The 27,894-nt window shown below is 44.2% G+C and overlaps 1 protein-coding gene across 2 annotated transcripts in view; it reads right to left on the reverse strand.

Moving 5' to 3' along the window:
- ITCH (itchy E3 ubiquitin protein ligase) overlaps positions 1-27,894 on the reverse strand; it is a 75,548-nt gene that overhangs the window by 4,879 nt on the left and 42,775 nt on the right. For both annotated transcript variants that reach the window (XM_044447656.1, XM_044447655.1), the window contains exons 11-23: positions 27,773-27,833; positions 27,587-27,671; positions 26,348-26,476; positions 24,908-24,980; positions 23,848-23,919; positions 22,616-22,704; positions 21,356-21,515; positions 13,005-13,138; positions 10,822-10,962; positions 9,716-9,836; positions 8,847-8,951; positions 2,361-2,457; positions 282-354 (exon numbers count right to left, since the gene is read on the reverse strand). In XM_044447656.1, the coding sequence (XP_044303591.1) occupies positions 282-354; positions 2,361-2,457; positions 8,847-8,951; positions 9,716-9,836; positions 10,822-10,962; positions 13,005-13,138; positions 21,356-21,515; positions 22,616-22,704; positions 23,848-23,919; positions 24,908-24,980; positions 26,348-26,476; positions 27,587-27,671; positions 27,773-27,833 (1,340 nt within the window). The remainder of the gene's footprint in view (positions 1-281; positions 355-2,360; positions 2,458-8,846; positions 8,952-9,715; positions 9,837-10,821; positions 10,963-13,004; positions 13,139-21,355; positions 21,516-22,615; positions 22,705-23,847; positions 23,920-24,907; positions 24,981-26,347; positions 26,477-27,586; positions 27,672-27,772; positions 27,834-27,894) is intronic.

Raw genomic sequence — 27,894 nt, forward strand, 5'->3', positions numbered from 1 at the left:
CCATCAAACGCTGAGAAAGAGTACATCTGGCTATGAAGTAGTAAATGCAATGGTAAAATTATGCTGCCCAGCAAATTTTTAAGTCCTTCTTTCCCTGACGAATGTTCCTGGATGATGCACAATAGCAATCTGCAACATGCATACATGTATGACTTAAAATATATTAGGTGTATAATATATAAAAAATGATCCTCGAACTCTTTGTTAGAAGGTGGAGTAGGACCAGCAATAATAAAACATTGATTTGAATCACAATTATCATTTAAAGATAGGATACACACCAAGTATGGCTTCTAGGCAACCAGTTTTCTTTACCAACTTTTTCAATGCAGAATTTTTGGGGCCCATTACTGCCTAAAATAAGAAAAAAAATGCAGCATTATTTAAGACCTCAGAAGATGTGAATTAATTAAAATGTCATTCAATTTTTAGTAGCAAAATACATAAAGAGAATAAAAGTGGTTGAAGTCCACATATTTGTATCTGTATCCATACAAAGAGTTCTCAGTTCACATTTTGAGATAACAGATATTCTAAAATGGCAGTAGAGAATGAATGCTGTGCAAACTATGACCTTCTGTCTTCAAATTATTCCTGGTAAGTCACTGGCATTTCCACCAATGCCAGATGTTGTAAAAATAACACCACACAAAGTTATTGAATAAGATGGGCACAAATATGGATGATTCATGTAAGTGTATTTAAATTTCCTACAAATCCACTTACACCGGTGCTAGCTTCAAGCTTGTGATATTGAGCAGTAGCCTTTTATAAAAGAAATGCAACAGACAGCAAATTGGATTTGCACAATTTGCCAAATAATGCAAAGGTACGTTAAAGCAAAGCTACCCTGAGCTCTGCAGAAGTTAAGAGTATTATATAAGTGAAGTGCGTGAAAGTTCTTCACTAAAAAGATCTTCAACAAACTTTATGTGGAGGCCAAAATGGGAATTAGGAAATAATCAATTCCAAAATTACATAGGCAGTAATAGGAAAAGATTTTTACAAATTGCCTATTTGGAAACATGCATTATTCTGAAAGCTGTATCAGGTAAAGCAGGCCTGGTAAAGCAGAACTTCAAATGCTCTGCTGCCACAGTGCCAATTTTGTAGCAGCCAAATCTGGAAGTTTGGTTCTGAAATTCAGCAACAAGTTAAACAGAGACTCAAAAAGGCTCCACTAGCTTGGAAACAAGTAAAATTTGGCACTTTTACTATTGGATTATTTCGTTTTTATACTGTTTAATAGCCAAGACTCTCTGGGTAGTTAACAAATGTTAAGAAAAAGCAAAACAAAAATGCTTAAAACAACATCAAAACACACACACAAACTTAAAACCACAAAATCAATTGCAATTGAATCTGCATAGAAGCATAGCAGTGGTCCAGAGTAAAATGCAAATAAAGTTAAAAAGTTAAACTGCTAAAATGCTGGGAGAATTAAAAAAGTCTTTGCATGGTGTGGAGAAGAATACAAAGTAGGTGCCAGGCTCATCTCTTTGGGGAGTTCGTTCTACAACCAGGGTGCCACAACTGAAAAGGCCTTCCTCCTGGTACCATCCCACCTCAAGCTCCCAGGGAAAGACCCCTGAAGAGTCCAAGTAGGTACGTATGAGGCAATCCTTCAGAGAACTGGCAATCTAAGCTGTTTTAAGTATTTGAATGTTAGTATTAGCCCTCTGAATTGGGCCCAAACTTCAACTGGCAGCCAGTGCAACTGGAAGAGGACTGCTCTCATGATCCAGTTCCCTGTTTTGGATCAGTTGAAGTTTCCAGCCCATTTTCAATGGCAGTCCATTTTGAATTTCTGTAGCAGTCTGCTGCTAAATTTTGGCAGCAAATGGTTAATTTTTTTTGCTGCTGTTAATGCATGGGCAGAGGCAGGAAGAACTATGCTCAAGGGCATAGAGGGTATGTAGGATCTGCAGGAGGAAGAAGGTATCAGTAAAAATCACTTCCACTGCTTTCTGTCCACAGGATCATCCTGTTTAAAGATTTTTAGTCCATGCAATACTGATTCCAGCCCAAGGTTTTTGAAGCAAGCTGAACAGAGTAAAAATTCTACTTCATCTAACTCCTCCCATCACCATAACAGGATATGTTCATCAGTGATGTAAAACTGTCAACTATTAAGCATATGGAACAGTTATTTTGCCAAAATTCTTGCATTTTTAGTTAATTCTTTTTCACAAAGATCATTTAACTGTTACTTGTGAAAGGAGACAGAAGTTGGTAGAAATATGCCAATGAATTTTATTTCATGTATGAATACTCAAGGTTTGAACTGATGCTCCAAGCCAACATTGTATCTCATATAAATCTACTCAGGCTCCCATACACTTAAGAATAATTTTCCATACCCATGAGGTCAGCAAATCCTCCAACTGGTAATCGACATGTTCCAGTAACAAACTGTAGTAATCTCATTCTCTTCTCATTATCTATTTCCTTCACAAACTGAAAGAGGAGGCATATAAATAATGATACAATAGAAGAAAGGTGGGATAAAAATAGAATAAATACATGGGTGGGATAAAAATAGAATAAATACATGGACCATCACTGTTTGAATATTGCCTGTTGCATTCTAATATTTAGCCATTATACTTTTCTTTTTTTCTAAACATAGATGAGTTAGGGGGCAATTCTATGCAAACATAGCCAGAAAAAGGACCTGCAACTCCCAGTGTTCCTCAGCTAGCATTATTAAACCACAGCCTTAAGAACGGAGTACGGGTTGCTACTGAACCATGAGCTCATGGAAATTTTTGTAGATCTTCCTTATAGTTAAAAATACATGAATAAAAATAAGGTTATATTTGCACAAATCTCTCTTAAGGTAAAAAAAAAGACACTGTTAAAGGAGGTAATAAAGTGGAGGAGTAAATTTTATCAGTGTCAACTGAGTTCTCAGAAAAGCAGGTTGCTTACCTGTAACTGATGTTCTTCGAGTGGCCATCTGTGCAGTCACACATATGGGTGCTGCGCCTGCGCAGTGCCTTTGGCCAGAAGATTGCAAGCTAACGGTTTTTGGTGGGAAAGCTCCGCTCCCCCTCCCCCATAGCCTATAAAGAGCAGAGCGTCCGCCATTTTGTTCAGTCTTTGACGACCGAACGTACGCCTCCATGTGGAAAAAAAATTGTCACTACTAGATAGGAAAAAGATCGATACCATGAAAAAAAGGGAACCTTCGGTACCGACGAACATGTCCATTCACTGACACCGAGTGGGGCTGGTGGGTGGGTTGTGTGACTGCACAGATGGCCACTCAAAGAACATCAGTTACAGGTAAGCAACCTGCTTTTCTTCGTCGTGGCCTCTGTGCATCACACATATGGGTAGATTAACAAGCTTACCATAAAAGGAGGAGGGGAGGTGTCCTCAATGAAGTATAGATGAAAGAACGGCTCTGCCAAAGGAGCAATCTTGCCGAACCCGAACATCTAGACAAAAATGTCTGGCGAAAGTGCAAGGGCTCGCCCAAGTAGTAGCTCGGCATACATCATCAATCGGGACCCCCGATGCGAAGGCAGATGAGGTAGCAACAGCCCTAGTCGAATGGCTTCGAGGAGCCGTGGGTAATTCAATCTTAGCCAGTTGATAGGATAAAGTGATAGTATGGACTATCCACTTGGAAAGTCTCTGCGGAGTGACTGGAGCGCCTTGATCTCTGATGGAATATTTAACGAATAGTCTATTTGAGCGTCGAATAGATTCAGTCCTCGATCTGTAGAAGGCTAAGCAGCGCTGAACGTCAAGTAAGTGCAGTGATCTTTCTAACGGAGTCGACAGCGATGGAAAAAAGGCAGGTAAGATAATATCCTGTCCCATATGAAAAGATGTGAAAGAAAAGATGGATCGAGGCGCAAGACGACCTTTTCTCTGTGAAAATTCAGGTAAGGAGGGTCTATGCGGAGAGCGCAGAGCTCACTGGCCCTTCGGGCTGAAGTAACTGCAACAAGAAACGTTGTCTTCCATGAAACCAGATGTAAATTGACTGTTGCCAATGGTTCGAAAGGAGCTCTTGTAAGCACTTGCAGAACAACAGAGAGACTCCATGTAGGCATTACTGGCCTGATTGATGGATTAAGATTATGAAGTCCTTTAAGAAACCTCTTAACAGTAGGTTGAGAGAAGATGGTTGATCCGTCAACCAAGCCACGATGGTAGGCTATTGCTGCTGCATACACTTTAACTGAAGACGGTTTCAATCCGGAATGGTGTAGTTCTAATAGGAACTGAAGGATTTGATGTATCAATGATGTAAATGGAGAGAACGAATGAGACTCAGCAAAGGTAGAAAATCATCTCCATTTAGCTGCATAGGACTTCCATGTGGATGGCTTCAAAGCAGAATCAAGGATGTGTTGGATATCTGGATGAAAGGCTGTTGGATTCGACGGCTCAATCTTTGAATCCGATGGTATGGAAGGAAGAAAGGAAGAGGAAACGCCGAACCCACTGGATTCGACAGCAGGATTCGAACCACTTGAAGTTGTCGTCGATACCGATGGCGTAATGGCAGCTATCGGATTCGCTACGCTGTTAAGTTCAATGACAGTAAATCTAGATGGTGAAGCATACCGCCCTGTTGGGTTATGAGGTATGGAAGCAGCGGTAGATGGAGGCATGCCCCGCGAGAGATGTTGAGCAGTGTCGCAAACCAAGCTTGGCGTGGCCACTAAGGGGTAATTAGTATCCCCGTGGCCCGATCGTATACTATCTTCGCTATCACTCTCATCATAAGAGGGATTGGAGGGAAGGCGTAAAAGTTCAGGTTGTTCCAGGGGATCATGAAGGCATCCCCTAGCGATCCGTCCCCGATTCCCACTCTCGAACAGTAAGCATCACACACCTTGTTCTGTTGGGTGGCGAACAAGTCCACGTCGGGGAACCCCCAGTGATGAAAGAGATGGTCGTGTGTCTGCGGATCTAGTTCCTATTCGTGAGAGATGAACATGTGCCTGCTGAGGAGGTCCGCTTGCACATTGTCCGTACCAGCCAGATGGACTGCCATCAGTGTAATGTCTCTCGGAATGCACCAGTCCCAAATTTTCATTGAAAGTCTAGCCAAAGTCAGGGACTTTGTTCCACCTTGTTTGTTCAGATAGAAGACAGTGGCTATGTTGTCCGAAGTTATCTGAACAACCCGATGTTGGAGAACATCCTCGAAAGAACGTAGGGCCTTGAATACTGCCAGCAGCTCCAGGAAGTTGATATGATTCGTGGATTCTCGACGATTCCACGTGCCTTGGGTGTATAGGCCGGAGCATATTGCTCCCCATCCCAGAAGAGATGCATTGGTACCGAGGGTTATCGAAGGACATCGGGGCCTGAAGGGAACCCCAACAGTCAGATTGACTGGGACTGACCACCAGAGTAGAGAATGGAGCACCGAGGATGGGATTCGAATCAATTTCGATGGTGGGTCTCTCTGTGGGTGGAACATCTTGTTGAAGAGGAGTTGTAACGGACGGAGTCGAAGTCTGGCATGTGGCACCACAGCAACCGAGGAAGCCATATGTCCCAGGATCCTCTGGATGGACTTTGCCGGGACCGTTCCGTCTCATCGCATTCGATGGATGTGGCGAGCAAGAGTCTGTTGTCTGTCCCGAGGAAAGAAGGCTTTTCCCAACGTTGAATCCAGGCGGGCTCCAATGAAGGTAAGCGTCTGCGCCGGGAGAAGATTTCTCGGTATTAATGCGTAGGCCCAGATCATCTAACAAGGCACAGGTTGTATGGATGGATGCGAGGAGTCCTTCCCTAGATTGGGACACTAGCAGCCAATCATCAAGACATGGGTAAATTTGTATGCGTTCGAGGTGTAGGAAAGCGCAGACAGGGGCCATACATTTGGTGAACACTCTCGAAGCAGTGGCCAGTCCAAAAGGTAAAACTGAAATTCGTAGAAATGGGGTACAACAGCAAAACGAAGGAAACGCCTATAACGCAGGTGGATAGAAATGTGGAAATAGGCATCATTCAAGTCCAATGAGGCGAACCAATCCTCTTTCCTTAGCAGTGGCAAAATATTTTGAAGGGTGGTCATTCAAAACTTTTTTGTCACGATAAATCGATTCAGATTACGTAAGTCCAAAATCGGACGTAGACCACCATCCCGCTTCGGGACCGTAAAATATCTGGAGTAGAATCCATGCGGTCCATCAGGTGGGGTTACTTGACGAATTGCTCCTTTACGAAGAAGTTGTTGTAGTTCATTGAGCAGTACCAGCGAGCATGATGTAAACCGGATCGGACTCGATGGAGGAACTATGTTGAATTCTATCTGATAGCCGTGCTGTATGATGGACAATACCCACTGATCAGATGTGATTGACTCCCAAATGGGGAGTCGGCTTCGCAGCCGTTCCCCAGATGAGAGAGGGGTGGGTATGGAAGGGATCAGAGGAATGGTTTGCCAGTCCCATCAACGCTGTCTCCTATCGTTGAAACGGCGACGGCCCTGCTGATAGCGTTGCTGAGGCTGTGGAAGGCGGCGTTGCTGCTGCTGTTGCCGGTGCTGGGGCTGTTGTCTAGGCTGGCAGGGCTGCCTATAAGATGGACGAGTCCATGACCACTTACGCCTGGTCTGGGTCTGTAGCTCCATCCTGCGTGCTGTCATGCGGGATTCATGTAGTTTCTTTAACTTGTGGTTGGTGCACGAGTGGAAAAGCCTGGACCCGTCGAAGGGCATTTCCTCAATCCAACGTTTAGTCTCCTCCAGGAAGTTACAATTTCTTAGCCAGGCGTGTCTCCGGAGTGAAACGGCACCAACCAAGGCCCTCGAGTCTGTGTCTACATGGTGCCTGGCTGTGGACAACTGCTGGACAGCAACCTGCATCGCCTCCTTGATAAGGACCTTGACCAGATCACCCTGGTGGTCCGGGAGGGTCGAGGCGACGTTGTGGAGGCGTTGCATTATGAAGTATTGATACCTCGCCAACGTCTCCTCATAGTTGGAGATACGCAGCCCCAGGCCTGAGGCAGCGTAGACTCGCCTGGCCAGGGAGTCGATCTTTCGTCCTTCCTTATCCCTTGGGGCAGTGTGACCTCTCGCCTCTCTGCCCTGGGAGGACTCCACCACGACCGAGTTCGGCTTGAGGTAGCGGAGGAGGAATGGAATGTCCTCCTCCCGAACCCGGTACATGGATTCGTACCTCTGAGATGTGGGTAGAGGGTGAGAGGGCAAGTCCCAGGGCTGCGTCATCGCCTGTCGTAAGGTGGTGATCAGTGGCCGGACGATTGATGTGGACTGTTCCCCGCGGACGACGTCATAAAACTTGTCCGTAGTAGGTTCCGGATGCTAGATGGCGTCGATGTCAAGGGACTGGACAAGCCAGAACATAAGCTCTGCGAAGGAGACATGCGATTCATCCGGTGACGCAGGGCCCTGAGAGGTCACAGTGACGTCAGGGGAGGTTGAATTGACCTCTGAATCGTCGGAGTCAGCACCATAACACGGGGCAGCCAATGATGAGGACTCCGCCGGAGAGAAGGACTGGCTACTTCCATCCCGAGGAGGTATCGGGGATGCACGCCTCAGGCCCAAGGACCACGGTCAGTCGTGGGAAGGTGGCGAAGACCGACCCCTAGAAGCAGGATAGTATCCGACGGAAAGGAGATCGCCCCAGGTCTGATAGTATGAGCGATGCCATCCCTCAGAGCGCTGCTCCATGGAGCGACTCCTCCGACTCCTAGGCGGGGACATCTCTACATCTGCCTCCAGAGTGGCTGTGGGCATAGGTGTGGGCGACCTAGCCCTAGGGGGGGAATCCTGAATTTCCCCATCAGAAATTGAGCCTCGTTGTAGAGTTGGAAGTGGCCCAGCAGGAAGGTCAGCCACACGGTGAGGGGACCCTTGAGGGGTAACCCTCATACCTGCCTGAAGCACTGGGTCGGGTGGAGTCGGTACGGTAAGTGCCGCTGGTACTGAGGGGGCCGTCAAATCTGAGTCTCGGTGTCGAGGACGCTCCGGATCCTTTGATTTTTTTGGAGGTTTAGGAGCCTTCTCCATCCTGGCCTTCTTATGGCCTGCTGATTTGTCAGGTTCAGCATGCTTGCGCTTCTCGTGCTTTTTCTTGGGAGAAGTAGGTGGAACCACTGTGGCAGACGCGCCTTCGTCCGAAGGGCGTGAGGGTGAAGCCACTGAAGCAGAGCCAGACTTCGGAGCAGCAACAAGCGGGTCAGACTGCATGAGAGCCCGGTCCCACAAGAGCCTCCGCAGGTGATTCTCACAGTTTTTCCTGGCCTGCTTAGAAAAGGCCAGGCAGAGCATTTATCAGTCCTATGCCCCTCCCCCAAGCAGAGGAGGCATAGGTCATGCGGGTCGGTTGGAGACATTTTAGACACGCACTCTGCGCATTTGTGGAAAGCTGCTCGCTGAGCCATCGCAAGAAAGAGAAAAAAGGAGATAGTACAGAGGGTAAGTATATATTTTTGTTTTTTTGATTTTTTGATAGAAGATCGAAGAGAAGGTAGAACGATAGAGAACTACATGAACTACAAGAAATACTGGGGCTATAACAACTGGGAGAGAACAATCGAGAAGAAGAACAAGCTAGACGAGCAACAGTCAGAGCGAGAGTGAAAGCAGCATGAGGCACAGTGAATGGTGGTCGCTAAGACTGAACAAAATGGCGCTCCGCTCTTTATAGGCTATGGGGGAGGGGGAGCGGAGCTTTCCCGCCAAAAACTGTTAGCTTGCAATCTTCTGGCCAAAGGCACTGCGTAGGCGCAGCACCCACATGTGTGATGCACAGAGACCACGAAGAAGAAGATACATTTGTGAAGCTCTGGCTGTATAAAAAATTGTACAATCCTTTTTGGTATATAAAACCAATACACACCTGCCAAAACCACACAATTTGCTTGCTTGTCCTGGTATAATGTCGATAGATCGCATGTCTTTGCCAGTCAGTCAAGTCTATCTCTTGCATTCCACACAAAAGTACCTTTTAAAGAGAAAGAATCGGACACCAGTTAAGGTCCAGACACTCTGATTTATAGAAGTCAGAAGGGAAGTGAGAATACCACTTAGGTTTCTAAATGCATTTAAAAGGTAAAAAGGTAAAGGTTTCCCCTTGACATTACATCCAGTCATGCCTGACTCTAGGGGGCGGTGCTCATCTCCGTTTCCTAGCCAAGGGAGCCAGCATTTGTCCGCAGACAGTCTCCGTGGTCATGTGGCCGGCATAACTAAACACCGAAGTGCACGGAATGCTGTTACCTGCCCACCGAAGTGGTACCTTTTTATCTACTTGCATTTGCATGCCTTCGAACTGCAAGGCTGGCAGGAGCTGGGACAGAGCAACGGGAACTCGCCCCGTTGTGCAGATTCGAACTGGTGACCTTTCAGTCAACCAGCCCAGCAGCACAGCAGTTTAAACCACTGCACCACCTGCAGTCCCTTAGGATAATGCATTTAAATGCATTTAGGATATCTTTAATTTGTGGTTCGTAAAGTCTGTCTGTGCAGATATTGAAACCTGTTGCTTAAAGGAGCTTCATATTTCCTATAAAGACATGCTTCTGTGTTAGTGTAAGTTAACAAGTACCTTATCCCATTAAACTGAAAGGTTAACTCCACTACAGTGAGCGTTTTACACTCCTGCCATTTCAGCACACTCAGGTCAAGAGGCAGGTACTGCATTTAGTAGTTGCTGCAAATATTCTAGTAAGTTCTCATTCGAGTCTTATGCTAAAGTATTAGGCTTACCTCAAGCTCCTTGGCATCGAAGTACTGCAAGTACTGCTGTGGCAAAATCTCATTGAAACCTTCAAAAAATGCTTGTGTCTGTTCTTCAACACCCCGGGAAAGCCTCCACTCTGCTACTAGCCTGGAGTGATGAAATGCAATAACTCATTTAAAACTGGTCGATTCACTTAGGTCTGCAACCGTTACACTTTAATGGATTGTGATATACATTAAGATTATAGAAAATCACTCAGGATAAAAAATCAAATACTTTCATCATGCAAGGCATAACCATTTAAAACTAAGTTACAATAATGTAACAACTTCTGAGAAAAGATCTAACAGAAATAAACGCTGTTACATGAGATCATAATGACCTTTACAGCTTTGCAGTGCAGATCCACCAAACATTTTGTTTTCTGGTTTTAACAATTTTCTATGAACAATTCAACACCATTTCAAGTTTTATTAGGAAAGGTATGCACAAAAGTTCCATTGAAAAGAGGGCAATTTTGAAAAAGTCTTCCTTGCGTAGCTTTTTCTGCATTGCTCATTATTTCTACCCCTTGTAAACACATTCCAACCATCAAAATCATACCAGGACACCTCATTTGTCTTACCCCAGCCCAGTGATGGTGAACCTTTTAGAGACTAAACTGCAACCCAAAAGCCACTTATTTATTGCAAAGTGCCAACACTGCAAGAAATCCTGAAAACTAAGGTTTTAGTTTAGAAAAAACAACTCATAGCCAGTCCAAGCAAATCTATCTACCTATCTATCTTTGGCAGTGCACTGACCGGACATGTAAAAGCTTGGACAAGTCGCGGCTAATGAGTTGTGGCTTGTGACGTCATCGCCTGGCACCACTACTCCTTTCCAAGCATGCGCATGGCCTGTATGTATGCTGTTATCCGATGCTTGGCTGCTGGGGCGATGCTGGGGTGACTTGGCTTGCCTGCCGACACAGAGGGCTGTGTGTGCCCGCTGTGGCACATGTGCCAAAGGTTCGCCACCACTGCTCTAGGAGATATGAGTCCTATCCATGAATGGAGGAGCCATTCTGTTGGTGGGATCACAACTCTGTAACCAGTCCAAAAAGTATACAAGAAACCTATTTGAAACTTACCTAATGTACTCTTCCTTGTTTTCCTCAGTAACAAGAATGTTACTACCATTGGGTTTCAAGTCATGGCTCTTTATTTCACCTAGAATTTCTTTATCAACTGAAAAATACATTTCCAGGCCACATTCTTCAATATTGTTTTCCCTATAAAACAAACAGCATACATTAACTACCGAAAAATATTTCCATGATACATGCAATCATGCTTAACTGGAAATGAGTCGCATTCATTTCATTTTTATGTTTGTGATTTCAGCCATAGTTTTAAAAGCGAATTGTTCCATGCAAGGTGTCACAGCCCAAAATTGTTCTATTTCAAAATGTTTTATTCCTCAAAATAGGAGAAATAGGCAGATTACACAAAGATATTTTAACTTCTTAAAGCACTTTTTAAGCCTATGAAAGGGAGAATAGTTTTTTTTAAATCCTGTGAATACTTATTCATTTATTTAAAACTTCTATATGCCGTCCCTTATGCCTTGGCATCTCAGGACCGCTCACAATCCATAAAATTGAGATACAATATAATCACATATATAAATAACATAATTCAATAAAAATTACATTAAAGACAAAATCAAAGCTACTGTTCAAAATGATTAAAATACTAATTTTTAAAATAGCAATTAAATAAAAAGGTTTTGACCTGGCACCAAAAAGAATATAAATTCGGTGCCAGGCACACCTCTCCAGTGAATGCATTCCACAATCTGGGCGTCACCACATAGAAGGCCCTGCTCTGGGTAGATGTTCTTTTTTATTTATTTATTTTTTATTTAAAACATTTCTATGCCACCCCCATCGCAACAAAGCCTCGGGGCGGCTCACAACAAAAACAAAATTATATGAAAAAGCTATACACTAAAAATATTAAAACCCGGTACATCTCGGCTTATAAATTTTTAAAATCCTATATAATAAATTAACACTTAAAATAAGTTTTTAATAAAAAGGTCTTAGCCTGGCGCCGAAAAACAAATAACGATGACGCCAGGCGGACCTCTCTGGGGAGCGCATTCCATAGGTGGGGCGCCACCACAGAGAAGGCTCTCCTCCGGGTACTCACCCTCCTAATATCATTCACAGAGGGTTCCCGGAGCAGAGCCTCTCCTGCAGATCTTAAGGGACATGAGGGCATATAAGGGAAGAGGTGTTCCTTCAGGTATGCTGGTCTCAAGCCATTCAAGGCTGTATAGGTTAAAACCAGCACCTTGAATTGGGCCTGGACTTCAACTGGAAGCCAATGTAGCTGGTAGAGGCATTATGTGAGAATAACGACTGGTCCCCGTCAGCATCCTGGCAGTTCTATTCTGTACCATCTGAAGTATCCAGACCATTTTCAAGAGCAACCCCACGTAGAGCACATTACAATAATCCAACCAGGGGGTTACCAGAGCATGAATCACTGTTGCTAGGCAGTGTTCGTCCAGGTAAGGACACAGCTGATGGACCAGAGGAAGCTGTAGGAAGGTACTCCTTGCTGCCGCCGCCACCTGGAATTCTAGTGACAGCTCTGGGTCAAGGAGTACTCCCAAGCTGTGGACCTTGTCCTTAGAGGGAGTGCTACCCCGTCCAGGACAAGGTCAGATACTTATGTATCTGAATACCCAAATGTTTAGTATCTGCATTGATTATTGAATATAGCTTTTATTCCCTTATCAAAATTGAAATATACTCAAGGCTGTTTACAATATTAAAATAATGAAATGCACAATAATAGTTGCCAAAAGTAGAGATATCAGGGTGTAGCACTTGTTTTCTGAGGCACAATGTCTTATCATAATTCAACTTTAAATTTGAATAGCAGAATTGAACATTTTGGTGCATTTCAAATATTTCAAAGATAGGCTTGAAATAGAATCTATATGTATTTATTTTATTTTTATTTCAATTTACATTCTGCCTTTTTCCTACAAAGGGCTCAAAGCAGCTTACATCATTCTCCTCCTCCATCTTATCCCCACAACAACCCTGTGAGGTAGGTTGGGCTGAGAGTCTGTGACTGGCCCAAAGTCACCCAGTTGGCTCCATGGCCGAGCGGGGACTAGAACCTAGATCGTCTGAGTCCCAGTCCCACGCTCTTAACCACTACACCACACTGGCTCTTACAAGAACATGTAAAACACACAAATGACATATTTATTTGCATAATTTCAAGAGCTAGGGAGTTGAAGTCAGAAACTTACTTGACCCAGATGAGAGAGTTATAAAACTCAGGATCTACAGTTTCCAAATCTTTTAGTCCTACTGCCTTGTTGAGTATACGTTTGTAGAATGGTAGAGAAAAACCTGTGTCTATAAATTTCCCATGGAACAATGCCTGCAAAAGATGGAAACTAATATTATTTATTCTATAGTATTCTCAGTGTTTCAATTACTTTGAAATCTATTTCCAGGTCTATCCAATTTTATAACCAGCAAACAAATACCTATATGTTGGAAGAAATAGGAATCACCTAAATAAAAGTATATGGAAAACTAGTAGCTGGCTTTCTAGTTAAATATGGTTACTGCTGACAAAAGGGAAAGGGCAGCATAGAACATACGAAAAAATAATCTCACTTTTTGTATTAATTTTGGGTAGGTTGAAATTCTTCATGTTAAGACTGTAAAAAGGAACATGACAAAGCAAATAACTTAATGAAGGCCTTAGCTGAGCATCAATCAAACCTTTCTCTGCAGGACCTCTATTGGGTTTCATAGGCTGCATTAAGCCACCCTAAGAATAAGTTTCACAGGACAACTCACAGTACCCTCAACAGTTAACTGGACTCACCATGGCTTGATCTCCCTGTCCTTTCTCTTGGTTCTCCTGCCAATATCCCAAAGTTCTTCATGGCAGAACTTATTTTGTTCCCCCTCCAGGCTCTGATTGTTACCCCTTTTTGTACATTGCTTTTCGTACATAACTTATTGTGATAGCTTCAAAATTGTGCAATATTTTTATTTTAAAAATTTATTTAAACATATTGGACAGCACTTATGCAGGACTGGCAAAAATAAATTTTGAACACGACTGAGCTTCTTGGACTGAAAAAGAAAATATGACTCCAATTATGCATTTTTGAAGCTGTGGGAGTGGGCAGGGGAAACAATGGCAAACAGGAAGGGAGGAAGCAGGGAGGAGGAAATAGGATTTCCTATAAAGGACACTAGACAACCAAGGGAAAAGGGGAGGAAAACAAGCTACTGTGTTCCCAGTCATCTGTCAGGTGCATCTTAAGTTCTTCCTCAAACCTAGTTTATTCACAAGGTGGCTTAGTATGTCATGCAAACTGTTGGGAGCCAGGGTTTCCCCTTCGTACATTCAAGACACAGACCATTTTACTTATAAAACATTCTTTATTGACCCCAAAGCACAAAACACCCAGAATGAATCTCCTGAGCATGCACAGAAAAGCAGGTTGCTTACCTGTAACTGATGTTCTTCGAGTGGCCATCTGTGCAGTCACACATATGGGTACTGCGCCTGCGCAGTGCCTGTGGCCAGAAGATTGATAGCTAACAGTTTCTGGCGGGAAGCTCCGCTCCCCTCCCCGCTGTGGCCTATAAAGAGCGGAGCGTCCGCCATTTTGTTCAGTCTTTGCGACCAAATGTACGATATCTTAATAATTTTAAATCTTTTTTTTTTGTCAGTACCGTAAAAAAGGGGAATGGTCGGTACCGAAGGTGCCTTTCTCATCGACACCGAGCTGTCGATGTGTCCACTCACCGACACCGAGCAGGGCCGGCGGGTGGGTTGTGTGACTGCACAGATGGCCACTCAAAGAACATCAGTTACAGGTAAGCAACCTGCTTTTCTTCGTTGTGGCCTCTGTGCATCACACATATGGGTAGATTAACAAGCTTACCATCAAGGAGGAGGGAAGGTGTTCTCAGTGAAGAACAGAGGAGAGTACAGCTCTACCGAAGGAGCAGTCCCGTCGAGCTCAAACATCGAGACGGTAGTGCCTGGCGAAGGTGCAAGGGTTCGCCCAAGTAGCGGCTCGGCAGACGTCATCGATCGGGACCCCCGCTGCGAACGCAGACGAGGTTGCAACAGCTCTAGTAGAATGGCCATGGGGAACTGAAGGCAGTTCGAGCTTAGCTAACTGATAGCACAAGACAATAGTGTGGACTATCCACTTAGAAAGTCTTTGTGGAGTGACTGGATCGCCCTGATCCCTAGTAGAATATTTGATGAATAGCCTATTGGATCGTCGAATAGACTCCGTCTGCGATCGGTAGAAGGCTAAGCAACGGCGAACTTCAAGTGAGTGCAACGATCTTTCCAAAGGGGTCGACGGTGACGGGAAAAAAGCAGGCAGCACAATGTCTTGTCCTGTATGGAAAGGTGTAGACACTTTGGGTAAGGAAGACGGGTCGAGGCGTAAAACGACCTTCTCTCTGTGAAAGTTTAGATAAGGAGGGTCTATTTGAAAAGCGCAAAGTTCACTGGCCCTCCGGGCTGAAGTAACAGCTACAAGAAATGCCGTCTTCCAAGAAACCAATTGCAGATCCACCGTCGCTAAAGGTTCAAAGGGGGCCTTCATAAGGGCCTGCATAACTACAGAAAGGCTCCATGTGGGCATAACCGGTCTAATTGATGGGTTAAGATTATATAATCCCCTCAAGAATCTGTTGAGGATAGGATGAGAAAACAGAGGTGATCTGTTGACTAATCCACGGTGGTAGGCTATCGCAGCTGTATAAACTTTAATGGACGACGGCGTCAATCCGGAATGGTGCAATTCCAGAAGGAACTGAAGAATTTGTTCAATAGATGAGAGGAATGGGAAGAATGAACGCGACTCGGCAAAGGTGGAAAAACGTTTCCATTTAGCCTTATATGACTTCCTTGTGGACGGCTTTAAGGCAGAGTCGATGATATGCTGAATATCAGGGTAAAAAACGTCGGATTCGAATTCGACGGGTCTTGTCTCGAACCGGATGGTGCAGAGAGATCAGAGAAAGGGGAAGCACCCGAGTGATTGGATTCGACAATTGGATCCGAGGTGGTCGAAGTCATCATCGGTACCGATAGATTAACAGAAGCTGTTGGATTCGTAACTCGAAACCGTCATCGGTATCGATGGAATGTCAATCATCGAATTCGCCACACTGTTAGGTTCAATGAGAGCAAGTCCGGGTGGCGAAGTGTGCCGTCCACCTGCGTTGTAAGATATGGGAGTGATGGAAGATGAAGAAATTCCCCGCGAGAGATGTCGAGTAGTTTCGCAAACCATGCTTGACGTGGCCACCAAGGGGCAACTAGTATCCCTGATGCCCGGTCGTGCGCAATCTTTGCTATGATCTTCATCAGAAGAGGGATCAGAGGGAAGGCATAGAAATGCATGTTGTTCCAAGGGATCATGAATGCGTCCCCTAGGGACGCGTGTCCGATTCCCGCTCTCGAGCAGTAAGCCCCGCACACCCTGTTCCGTTGGGTAGCGAATAAGTCCACATCGGGGAACCCCCAGCGCCTGAAAAGGTGGTTGCGCATACGAGGGTCCAGTTTCCACTTGTGAGAGGTGAACATGTGCCTGCTGAGAAGGTCCGTGTGCACGTTGTCTATGCCAGCCACATGAACAGCCATCAGCGTGATGTGTCTCTGAATGCACCAGTCCCAAATCTCCATCGAGAGTCTGGCTAGAGTTGGTGACTTCGTCCCTCCTTGTTTGTTCAGATAAAAAACGGTCGCTATATTGTCCGAGGTTATCTGAACGATCTGATGATGGAGGAGGTCCTCGAAAGAACGGAGGGCCTTGAAGTCTGCCAGTAGCTCCAGGAAGTTGATATGATTCGTGGATTCTAGACGATTCCATGTAGCCTGGGTAGATAGGCCAGAGCATATCGCTCCCCATCCTAGGAGAGACGCGTCGGTGCTGAGGGTTATCATAGAAGATCGCGCCCTGAAGGGGACTCCTAGTGTAAGACTGGTCGGTTTCAGCCACCAGCGCAGAGAGTGAAGCACGGAAGATGGGATACGAATCAGTTTGGACTGTGGCTCTCTTTGAGGGTGATACACCCTGTTGAAAAATAGTTGTAGCGGGCAAAGCCGAAGTTTGGCATGTGGAACCACGGCAACTGAGGACGCCATATGTCCCAGGACCCTCTGGATAGACCTCGCCGTGACCGTTCCCTCTCGTCGGATTCGATGGATAAGGCGAGCAAGAGTCTGTTGTCTGTCTTGTGGGAGGAAAGCTTTCGCCAATGTCGAATCCAAGCGGGCTCTGATGAAGGTGAGTGTCTGTGTTGGGAGAAGAGAAAATTTTTCTGTATTTACGTAAGCCTAGGTCATCTAGTAAGGCACAGGTCTTATGGATGGCCGCCAAAAGTCCTTCTCTGGACTGTGAGACCAACAGCCAGTCATCGAGGTACAGATAAATTTGTATGCCCTGAAGGCGTAGAAAGGCACAGACAGGAGCCATGCACTTGGTAAAAACTCTCGGAGCCGTAGCCAGTCCAAAAGGTAAAACTGTGAACTCATAAAGTTGGCTTGCAATCGCAAAACGAAGGAAACACCTGTAATTTGGGTGAATTGAAATGTGGAAGTAGGTGTCCTTCAAGTCCAGTGAGGCAAACCAATCCTCTCTCCTTAACAACGGCAAAATGTTTTGAAGGGTAGTCATACGAAACTTTCTCGGTACAATAAATGTATTTTAGTTCCGTAGATCCAAAATCGGACGTAGACCACCATCCCACTTAGGGACCGTGAAGTATCTGGAATAGAATCCGTGAAGTCCGTCAGATGGCAATACTTGACGAATTGCTCCTTTACGGAGAAGTTGACGTATTTCATCAAGGAGTACCGGTGAGCATACAGTAGACTGGATCGGACTCGATGGAGGAATGATGTTGAATTCTATTCGATAGCCGTGTTGAACAATGGATAATACCCACCAGTCAGATGTGATGGACTCCCAAATGGGGAGTTGGCTTTGGAGCCGATCCCCAAATGAGAGGGGGGTGGGTATTGAAGGAGTGTGAGGAATGGTTCGCCAGTCCCGTCAGTGTTGCCTCCGATCGTCAAAACGATGGCGGCCCTGCTGAAAACGCTGTTGGGGCTGAGGATGGCGGTGCTGCTGTTGTTGCTGGCGGTGTTGAGGCTGCTGTCTCGGTTGGTAGGACTGCCTGTAGGATGGACGATTCCAGGACCACTTACATCTAGTGTGAGACTGGATCACCATCCTGCGTGCCGTCATCCTCGATTCATGGAGCTTCTTGAGCTTATGGTCGGTTCAAGAATGGAAAAGCCTGGATCCATCAAAAGGCTTTTCCTCTATCCGCCGCTTGGTTTCTTCTGGGAAATTACAATTCTGGAGCCATGCATGCCTCCGAAGGGAAACGGCACCGACCAAGGCCCGGGAGTCAGTATCCACGTGGTGCCTTGCCGTGGATAACTGCTGCATGGCGACCTGCATGGCTTCCTTGATCAGGACCTTCGCGAGATCACCCTAGTGCTCTGGGAGGTTGGAGGCGACGTTGTGGAGGCGCTGCATAATAAAATATTGATATCTCGCCAACGTCGCCTCATAATTTGATATGCGAAGTCCCAAGCCCGAAGCAGCATAGACTCGCCTGGCCAGGGAGTCTATTTTTCGGCCCTCTTTATCTCTTGGTGCCGTGTGTCCTCTCGCCTCTCTGCCCTGCGAGGATTCGAAGACTGCAGAGTTCGGTTTCAGGTGTTTGAGGAGGAAGGGAATATCCTCTTCCCAAACCCTGTACATCGACTCATACCTCCTGGACGTCGGCTGAGGATGTGATGGCAGGTCCCAGGGCTGTGTCATCGCCTGCCGCAAGGTGGTTATGAGCGGCAGAACGATAGATGTCGATTGCTCCCCGTGGACTATGTCGTAAAACTTGTCCGTCAACGGTCCCGGGTGCTGGGCAGTGTCGATGTCCAGGGACTGGACAAGTCTTGACATCAGCTCCATGAAGGAGACGTGGGACTCGTCGGGTGATGCAGGACCCTGGGATGTCACAGCGACGTCCGGGGAGGTTGAGTCGACCTCCGAGTCAGCCGAATTGGCACCATAGTAGGGTGGGGCCGAAGATGACGACTCTGCCGGCGAGAAGGAGGGGCTGCTTCCACTTTGTGGGGATCGAGGTGGCACCCGCCTCGAATCCACTGATCGCGGTTGGTCGCGGGGTGGAGGAGATGATCATGCCCTGGGAGCAGGGTAGTACCCTACAGAGAGCAGATCGCCCCAAGTATGGTAGTAAGGGCGACGCCAACTCTCTGGGCGTTGCTCTACCGAGCGGCTCCTCTGGCTCCCTGGTGGGGACAGGCCAACGTCCGTTTCCATCATCACCGCGGGCATGGGTGTCGGTGATCTCCCCCTAGAAGGGGAGTCTTGGATTTTCCCATCGGAAATTGAACCCCGTAGAGTTGGAAGGGGTGCAGGTGGGAGCTCAACCGAATGGCGGGGAGACCCTTGAGGGGTAACCCGCATAGCCTCCTGGAGGATTGGTTTGGGCGGGGTCGGTATCGTAACCGCCACCGGTGCCGAGGGTCCCATCGGTTCCAAATTCCGATTTCGGGGACGGTCCGGACGGTCCAAAGTCTTACACTTTTTTGGAGGCTTGGAGACCTTCTCCTTTCTGGCCTTCTTATGGCCTGCCGACTTCTCTTTGGCGTGCTTCCGCTTTTCATGCTTCTTTTTAGGTGAAGCAGAGGGGGCCACCGAAGCAGACGCACCTTCGTCCGAAGGCCGTGAGGGTGGGGCCACAGAGGCGGAGCCAGGTTTTGGGATAGCGACAAGCGGGTCTGACTGCATCAGAGCCCAATCCCAAAGGAGCCTCTGAAGCCGGTTTTCGCGGTTCTTCCTGGCCTGCTTGGAGAAGGCCAGGCAATGCGCGCATTTATCCGTCCTATGCCCCTCTCCCAGGCAGAGGAGGCACAGGTCATGCGGGTCAGTTGGTGCCATTTTTGACCCGCAATCCGCGCATTTGCGGAAAGCCGCTTGCTGCACCATCGCAGAAGAGGAAGAAAAGAGAGATAGTGAAGAGGGTAAGTGTGTATGTGTGTGTGTGTGTGTGTGTGTATATATATATATAGATAGATAGATCGAAAGAAGAAATAACGAGAGAAAGCTACACAGAATAATAAGCTGGGACAAGGAGAGGAAAAAATTAGGATAAGGGACAATTCGAGAATGAGGCAATAGTCGAAGCGAAAGTCGAAAGTGGCACGAGGCACAGCGAATGGTGGTCGCAAAGACTGAACAAAAATGGCGGACGCTCCGCTCTTTATAGGCCACAGGGGGGAGGGGAGTGGAGCTTCCCGCCAAAAACCGTTAGCTATCAATCTTCCGGCCACAGGCACTGCGCAGGCACAGTACCCATATGTGTGATGCACAGAGGCCACGACGAAGAACAGTTTTACCTACTCTAGTAATCACCTCTAGGATTTCTTGTGAGTGTGCCTGGGCCTCATTCCTTCAAGAGGGGCCTTCTGAAAGTAAGTGTGCCTCCTCTGTGCATGCTGGTCCTCTAATGGGGCTACAGTCCTCTGCTGTCATTGTGTCATGGGGGCAACAGGCAGGGCTGCCTGGTCTGTGTCTGAAGAACTCTCCTGCTCCAGGTCCCCTCCCACCTGCTGTACATCTTGATTATTCCCAGGAACTGCCTGCCCACCTGGGAAGTCTGGCCTTAAGAAAAGTGCTTCTGCTTCCAACATCTTAGGGTCTTGGCTTGGCCCAGATTACCAGACTCCCCCATTCTAATTCACATTCTGAATCTGATTCTTCTGAAACTCAGCCAGCAGTCTGTGAGAAGAGTCTACAATGCAGCTATCTTTCTCACTCCTAACACAAATGCTGTCAGTGTGTTCCAGACCACCATGGGTTATGTGAGGGTTGTTTAAGTCACTTCCACTGGGTTTGGATGACATAGGACAAGCCACAATCATGGCTTGAATATTCAAAAAGGTCACAGTGGATTGTTTGTGTGAACTGGCCTACTCCAACGCAGGTATATTTGAATAAAAAAGAGGGGATTGATTTTTATAATAGTGTATAAACTATATAAACTAAAAGTGGTATAGATTTTATTTGGAACATCTATAACCTATCCCTCTGAAACGTCTATCATCATCACCATCATCTGACATTTATAAACTTTTCTTCCTTATATGAGGAGCTGAATCTTCTTCATCTCTCCATTTTAACTGAACTTTACAGTAATTTTATATAACGCCAATCCTTGCAAGCTATAAATATATCCCAAATATGCAAAATAATCACACCTTTCCCTGGTCAATTTTTGAATCTTAGCAAATATTAAAATAGGAGATATAGAATTGAAAACTTTACAGATTTTTAGATATAATGAACAGAGAAACATAAAACATTGTACATAACACAAGAGAGGCCATGCTTGCTGACAGTGATTAATCTTTGGGTTATCCTGGCTCCAGAAACAAACCTGAAAAATGTTTAGAAAGTCCTCATCTTCCCCAGCCAGCAACTTTCAGCCTCTCCAACCATATCCTCACCACCATACTTCCCCTGTAAACTCCAAACATGCTGGTTTATTATTTTATCTCAGAACTCACCATGGCAATAAATCTGCCAATAAAGCGGAAGTATTTCAGATGGTCTGGATTGATGTAAGAAGCTGGGTTTATCTGTAGGCAGTAGTTATCCTTCCCTGCATATTCAAACAGGCAATACATTGGGTTCAGCACTTCATGGGACAACAGAAAGAACCATTCCCTGAAACCACATAAAGAACTCACAGTCAACACCACAAAAAAAAGAAACATTTTAGTTTAGATATTGTGTACATATCTAAACATAAACAAGAAAACTTTAGATATCGTGTACATATAACCTAGAGATAATACTTCTGAAAACTATTAACTCTTAGGACAAAGTATTCTGTTCATCCTGCATGCAGCCAATAATGTGTCAATTGTTTGGATAGCACAACACAAAAGATTCTCAAATGTTAGAGTTGTTCTGTTAAGACTGGTAAGTTTGAAACTTCAGCTATACATAACTATTGATATACGTACTGTATGTCTGGCATAAGCCTTGCTATGCATTTCTGTTTCAGAATTATCTTTTTTGGTATGGCATAGGAAAACTCTGGGTTGGCTTTTCACAAGCCAGGCACTACTCTTTAATAGCTACATACAATTCTTAAACATTACTGTGGTACACGTGAATGAAATGAATTGTACCCAACTGTAGGCTTGCAACTTTATAAACATTGTATTCTTGATGCTGGCCTTCCAACATTTTAGCCCTGAGGCTGAAGAGAATTTTGACTGATATGTTGCTGAGGGATGTGCAAGAAATCCATTTGTGTGGAAAATCTATTGGATTCCCTGGTTTTGACTTCCCAGACTCTGTTTCGCTTTGCAGCAGTCCTGAGTCTGAGGTCCCTGTGAGCACACCCAGGGTTTGCAGGGCACTCACCAGGAACTGAGCCCCATGCACTGTCCAAGCAGAGCCATTCCATTGTTCACTGTTGTGGCCAGTAGTGGGGAAGAAGTCTGGCCACCGGAAATGGTAGTCAGTGCACCTGTTCACTACATCCCTTTTCTAGGTGTGCTACTACCAGTGGCAGCAGCAAAAAAGCTAGAAGGCTGGCAGCTCGAGAAGGTTGCTGGTTGCACAACCAGGGGTCCATGACAGTTTGCAGCCTCTTCTTGGCTCAGCTCACATTTCAGAACCAGGCTGAGCATGAGAGGACACCTGCAGATACTGGAGAGATGGATTCCAAACGAGTTTGTCGTAACCCTAAGGCTGGCATGTTTGACTTGAGTGTCAATTACTTTATTTTTTTCTGTAAAATAACTGATCCCTACCGTGCAACTCCTCCATAATCTAATCCTTCTTCTCCGGGGAAAATAACCCACAAGCGTCTTCGTAGGTCTCCAGCACTGAGGCTCATTATCTTAATGAAAAGATTATTAGATGATTAGCATTCCAGTTGCTGCTCATATTAAACAGTTGCTTTAATGTGGTAGTTCTGTTGTTTTACTCAGTTCTTCCAGAACACAGTTTTGAACATAACTGAAAAGATTACAAGCAGGATTATAGTAGTAAACAGTGCAGTTCAGGCATTCTTTATCACCATGCCACCAAGGAAAGTTCAGTAAGCCTGAGGCAACTGTGTTGATCCATATCAACAAATCAGTTCTAGCCAATATATCTCTACCATGAGCATCTCAATAGTAAAACCAACAGGTCATAACTGCACATGCCGGAATACTTTTCTTTATGACAGGGAACAATACATATACTCTATAGTTGTTGGGACAATCTGCTCCTCCACAATTATGGTGTAGATTGCAGCCAAACACGGAGAAAAAAGGAAATTCTAAGGGGTATGGCAGATGTCAGCATCCCTGCTAACAAACGACTGCTGCTGCTGCATTTCTATGAACCCTGGCATTACTACACCAGTGGCTATCATTTGCCCCCAACCATGACATCTTTGTATCATTTGCAAGGCCATTTGGAGATAAATGGTTGAATCCAATGGTGTTATTTCGCTGACAGAACTGGTTGCCTGTATTAGACAAACTGTTATAAGGCTGTTTACAGAAAGCCTACACAGCTCTTGAATTTAAGGCAATTTCTCCTCTCCAGATAGTCATCAAACACAAAATCAACATAAGCATTTTTCCAAAAAGAAACCACTTGTAAAAAGGGACATTTTTTAAAAGGTATAATCCTCAGAATTTGCCTGAAAAGCTTTCCTACCAAATAACAGAACTTGTTCTTCCAGTATAACCAGGCCTGGGGGAATACTCCCTCTCTTCCTGCTGTGTATCTTAACCCTTATTTACATCAGAGGCTGGGAAACCCTCTGAAGCACATGCATGGGCAGCCAGAATGGCTGCAGAATGGGGACAGAGAGGGAAAAAGACCCATTGTTCGAGTGAATATGATATTGGATATTATCCCCTGATTGGAATTAGAAAAAATAATGTACTAATCAGGTGAGTTTTAGTAAAGGAGTAAACAGTTTAGATAAAATCCCTATTATGCACAATTTTATAATGTATGAAATACTCAAGTATAGTTCATTTACCTGTTGAAATGAATCTTCAAACAATGTTTTTCTGCTCACTGTGATCTTTATGTGCTGGGGCAAAGCCAATTGCTGAAATGCAAGGAATAGGTTTGAAAAACAAGCTGAATGTTACTCAGTAAGAACAGTAGGCAACTGAATGGCATATGACAAACAGGAATTACAATGTTAATTCTTACAGTTTGTACCCAACAATTTGCTCTTTAATATTAATTTTACAAATTACCGAGCCTACCATATGTTTGCCTTGTGTTCTAGCAATGAACCTTACAACATGCTAAAGGAAACATTAACTAAAGTATATGGAATGTGGAAAGACTGGAAATCAAGAACATTCTGGTTGCACTCAGAACTGTGATTCATGCATGCAAATAAGGCTTGCATGAACAGTACAAAAAAGATAAGGAAGAGTGCTGGATGTTGGTCTGCAGGGTCAAGGAAAAGAGTCCCAGGATTTGCCTTCTGTGCAGGAACAGGATTAGCAGGTAGGTAATTATCCAGCAGAGATGGGAGATCCACTAAGATTCACTGTAATAGCTGAATGCACTTTGTCACACAGAAAGGTGGAACTATTAGGGATTTTCATATTGGTGCTAGCTGCTTACAGCTCACTGCTGAGTTTCCCTCTCTCTCTCTCGAAGACAATCACTGATGCCAACCTTACATTTTACTCATGAAAACATAAAATTGTACTATTGTAACTCAATGTAGATAATAAAAATTGTACTTTGCAGCAAAACTAACTGGTTTTGAACTAATTTGAGAGACTAAAGAAACAACTTTATTTCTTTGTGGACAGCTTTGATAATACACAGTGCTAAGAGGTGAGAGGAAGGTGGTAATTATCCTTTCCTTCCTTTGGGCTGCCCCACACAGAGCTGCTGTCACCACAAAATGCCCTGGGCACGTGGGCCTTGTGGCAGAGGCAGAAGTGTTAGAAACAAAAACAGACTCTTACAGCAAACTCTTTAAGTCCATTCTTAAAGTTAAAATAATTTTTTGGAGGGCGGGGTGCAGTATTTTCTGCACACATACATTTCTAAAATGAATTACAATTTACCTGACACCAAAACCGGAAATACTGCACTTTTGCTTTGAAATCACGAACATATGCTATCTGAGGTCCATTGTCTCTGGAAAGAGAAAGCAAAAGTAGGTAAGTGAATGTACTGTGTAACTGGCATTACCTTTCAGAGCCTTGCCTAATAAAGAGAATAAACTGTTTCAGAATAGGGAAGATACACTTGGGAAAGGACTTAGTCACAATCAAGTATGTCTTAAGAGCAAAATCATAGCTCAGGAGTATAATGAACTTTTTCACTCCAAAACTGGGGAGAGCTATGCTTATTTTCTGAGCTGATATGATTGCATGCTGTCCATTCTCCCAAACTCCCTTCTTCCCAGGCTTGATTCCCAACCTCCTGTGTCCCTTCACACCTACACCTACTGGATGGCACAAAATGAAATGTAACTGCAATGGAGCAAGGAAGAAGACTGCATCTTTCTTTGTGCTCCCTGTCCCTCTCTAACATGTGGCAAGCATTCCACAGAAGAAATGTCATGGTGCTCCTTTGGAGTTGTAAGTTTTCCCAAAGCAAACAGGATCTTTTCCCATGCCATTCTAGGTGTGCAACAACGAAGAAAGAGGGAGATCCTACTTCCACGTTTCAATACAGCCAAGTGCTGCTGTCACTACTGTTCCTCCATATTGTAAAAGTGTGATTTAAAAGAAAAGGTGTGGGGGGGCAGAGGGAAGTTGGAAATGGGGGAGCAGGGTGGGTGGAGGAGGGTAAACTTGGAATTCTTGGACTTTACAAATTTATACCCCCCAAATCACTAAGAAGCCAGAGAAGAATGTTCCTTGAAGCAACATTATGAGCTGCAAGGCTTGTATCCAGCCCAAACTTGAGAATTTACATCAGCACCTCTAGTTTTCAGCTTCCTTCTGCTCTTCCTTGTAATGAAGAGATCCATTTCCTGGATATGGTCTTCTTTGTGTATTTATCTCTAAATACAGAGAAAATGCAGAAGGATGCTGCCTTTTGACTTAGGGATAAAATACAAAGGTCTTTTACAGAAACAAGAGAAAAGTCATACATATCCTGAGACCAAAGATTACAAAAGCAATGGAAGGAGTGACATACCTGAGAAGAAGGAAAACTTTGTTTGCACTGAAAGAAGAACTTTACATTGGCCAGTGCTGTCAAGTATTCATTTGTCATAAAATCATTCTGAGAAACATTATGACATATTAATTTTGTGACAAATTAATACTGGCATGTTACCAAAGTACTTGTTAATGCAAAGTTGTTAATGTGTGCTTCCTCCTTGCTACAAAAATAGGAGGCATATTTAACTTATAATTGCAAACAAACACCGTCTAATCCAGGCTGCCAAAAATATTGGCTAACATCTGAAAGATGAATTATACTGTAACCCTACAGCATATGCAACAATCCCCAATAGTAATTTTGCTATAAATGTTTAAAACAAATCTTACAGAGCAGACTTTCCAGTACGAGGATCTATATATGTTGTTGTTCTTCTATTATGATCCACAAAATATGGAATTCCATCCACAGTGAATCTCATCTCCCAGCCTTCTGGTAAAGGTTTTTCATTTAACTGACTGCCAAAACAGATATAAGCAAGATGTGAATTATAGTGTATGAATCTGTGGCAAACAATGCAAAGATTGTTGTTGCATTTTTGTACATTATTTAGTTTTACTGGAGGCTCAATACTAACTATAAAGCAGTACCAAGACCCACTAGAGAATGCTGGTAGTTGTAGGGCTTTCTTCCATCTAAACACACACAAGGATTGTGCCTTTAGTTATACAGTTCTAAAGAAAATATAACCAACTTCATAAATCTAAAGTGGTACTAGTGTCAGCATTTGAATCCACATTGCAAATGGGGTATAAAAAAAACCCTGATCACATGTAAAAATGACAAGCAATTTTGGGGATCTCAGCTTCTGGACATTTTATTAGACTAACCAATATAAGGGTAATACTTTAGTCAGAAAGTTTTAAAATGTAATAAGGTACTAATGCATATTTTGTATTGCAGTTACAGGTAAAAAATCCATCACCCCAAATCTCTAAAATAGTGACACAGTTTGCATGTAATTGTGGCAAATTGTTGCTTAATTAACCTACAATTTGCCAATGTCCTATGCTGCCACCATGTTGAACATACAACTTCCAAATAACTACTATTTTTGATGTGCAAACCCAGATACTATGCATTAATCCTAGTTTAAACAACCCACAGTTAACCTAAGAATGAATAATTGGTCAACTGTGGGTTGTTTAACTCATTATGAACTCAGTATTAAGCTGTGTACATCACTCAGTAACTTCTAATCAGAGGCTGAATATTTAAAATAGCAGCAGAACACATTGGGTTATGCACCATGGGTTAATTAGCCCATCATTTGTTTCTCCTCCACTGAGCATAAGATTTTTTTCTATGAAGTGTCATGTGCAAATATAGGGGCATGTTTTACTGATTTTCTAGTAAGAATTTTCTTATATATTTCCTGTTTTGACAAGTTTTCCTATTGAACAAACTGTATTCTTATATTTGCTACTTTCCCCTCAGATTCCCAATAAGTATTTGATAAGCGATGTGCTTTAGTACTCAAACTGTTGCTAATGTATCCTTCTTTTGTGCTAGGGTTAGGGAAAACTTAAAAGATGAGGTTTTGACAACTGTTAAGAGTGAAATCTTACCCTTGACTTCTGGGATCTTCCCATTGTGTGATACGTGTATTATGATTGACAAAATAGACTCTGCCATTGTTATCTGTTCTCTTTTCTGAGAGGAAACAAAGTAACATTAGTACCATCTTAAGTGTAAATTGGTAAATAGATTTTATTTAAGTAATGCTGCAAACCAGGATTTGCAAAAGATCTTACCCCATCCAGGTGGCAAGGGACCAAGAGGATCAAATTCTTTGTTCTGTGTGAAGTCTTGATTCTACAATTACAAGGCAGAGTATAATAAACACTGAATGAACCATTTAAACTCTCATATGTCA

The sequence above is a fragment of the Varanus komodoensis genome, unplaced genomic scaffold, assembly GCF_004798865.1.
Source record: "Varanus komodoensis strain SLA01 unplaced genomic scaffold, ASM479886v1 scaffold52, whole genome shotgun sequence".
Classification (NCBI taxonomy): domain Eukaryota; kingdom Metazoa; phylum Chordata; class Lepidosauria; order Squamata; family Varanidae; genus Varanus; species Varanus komodoensis.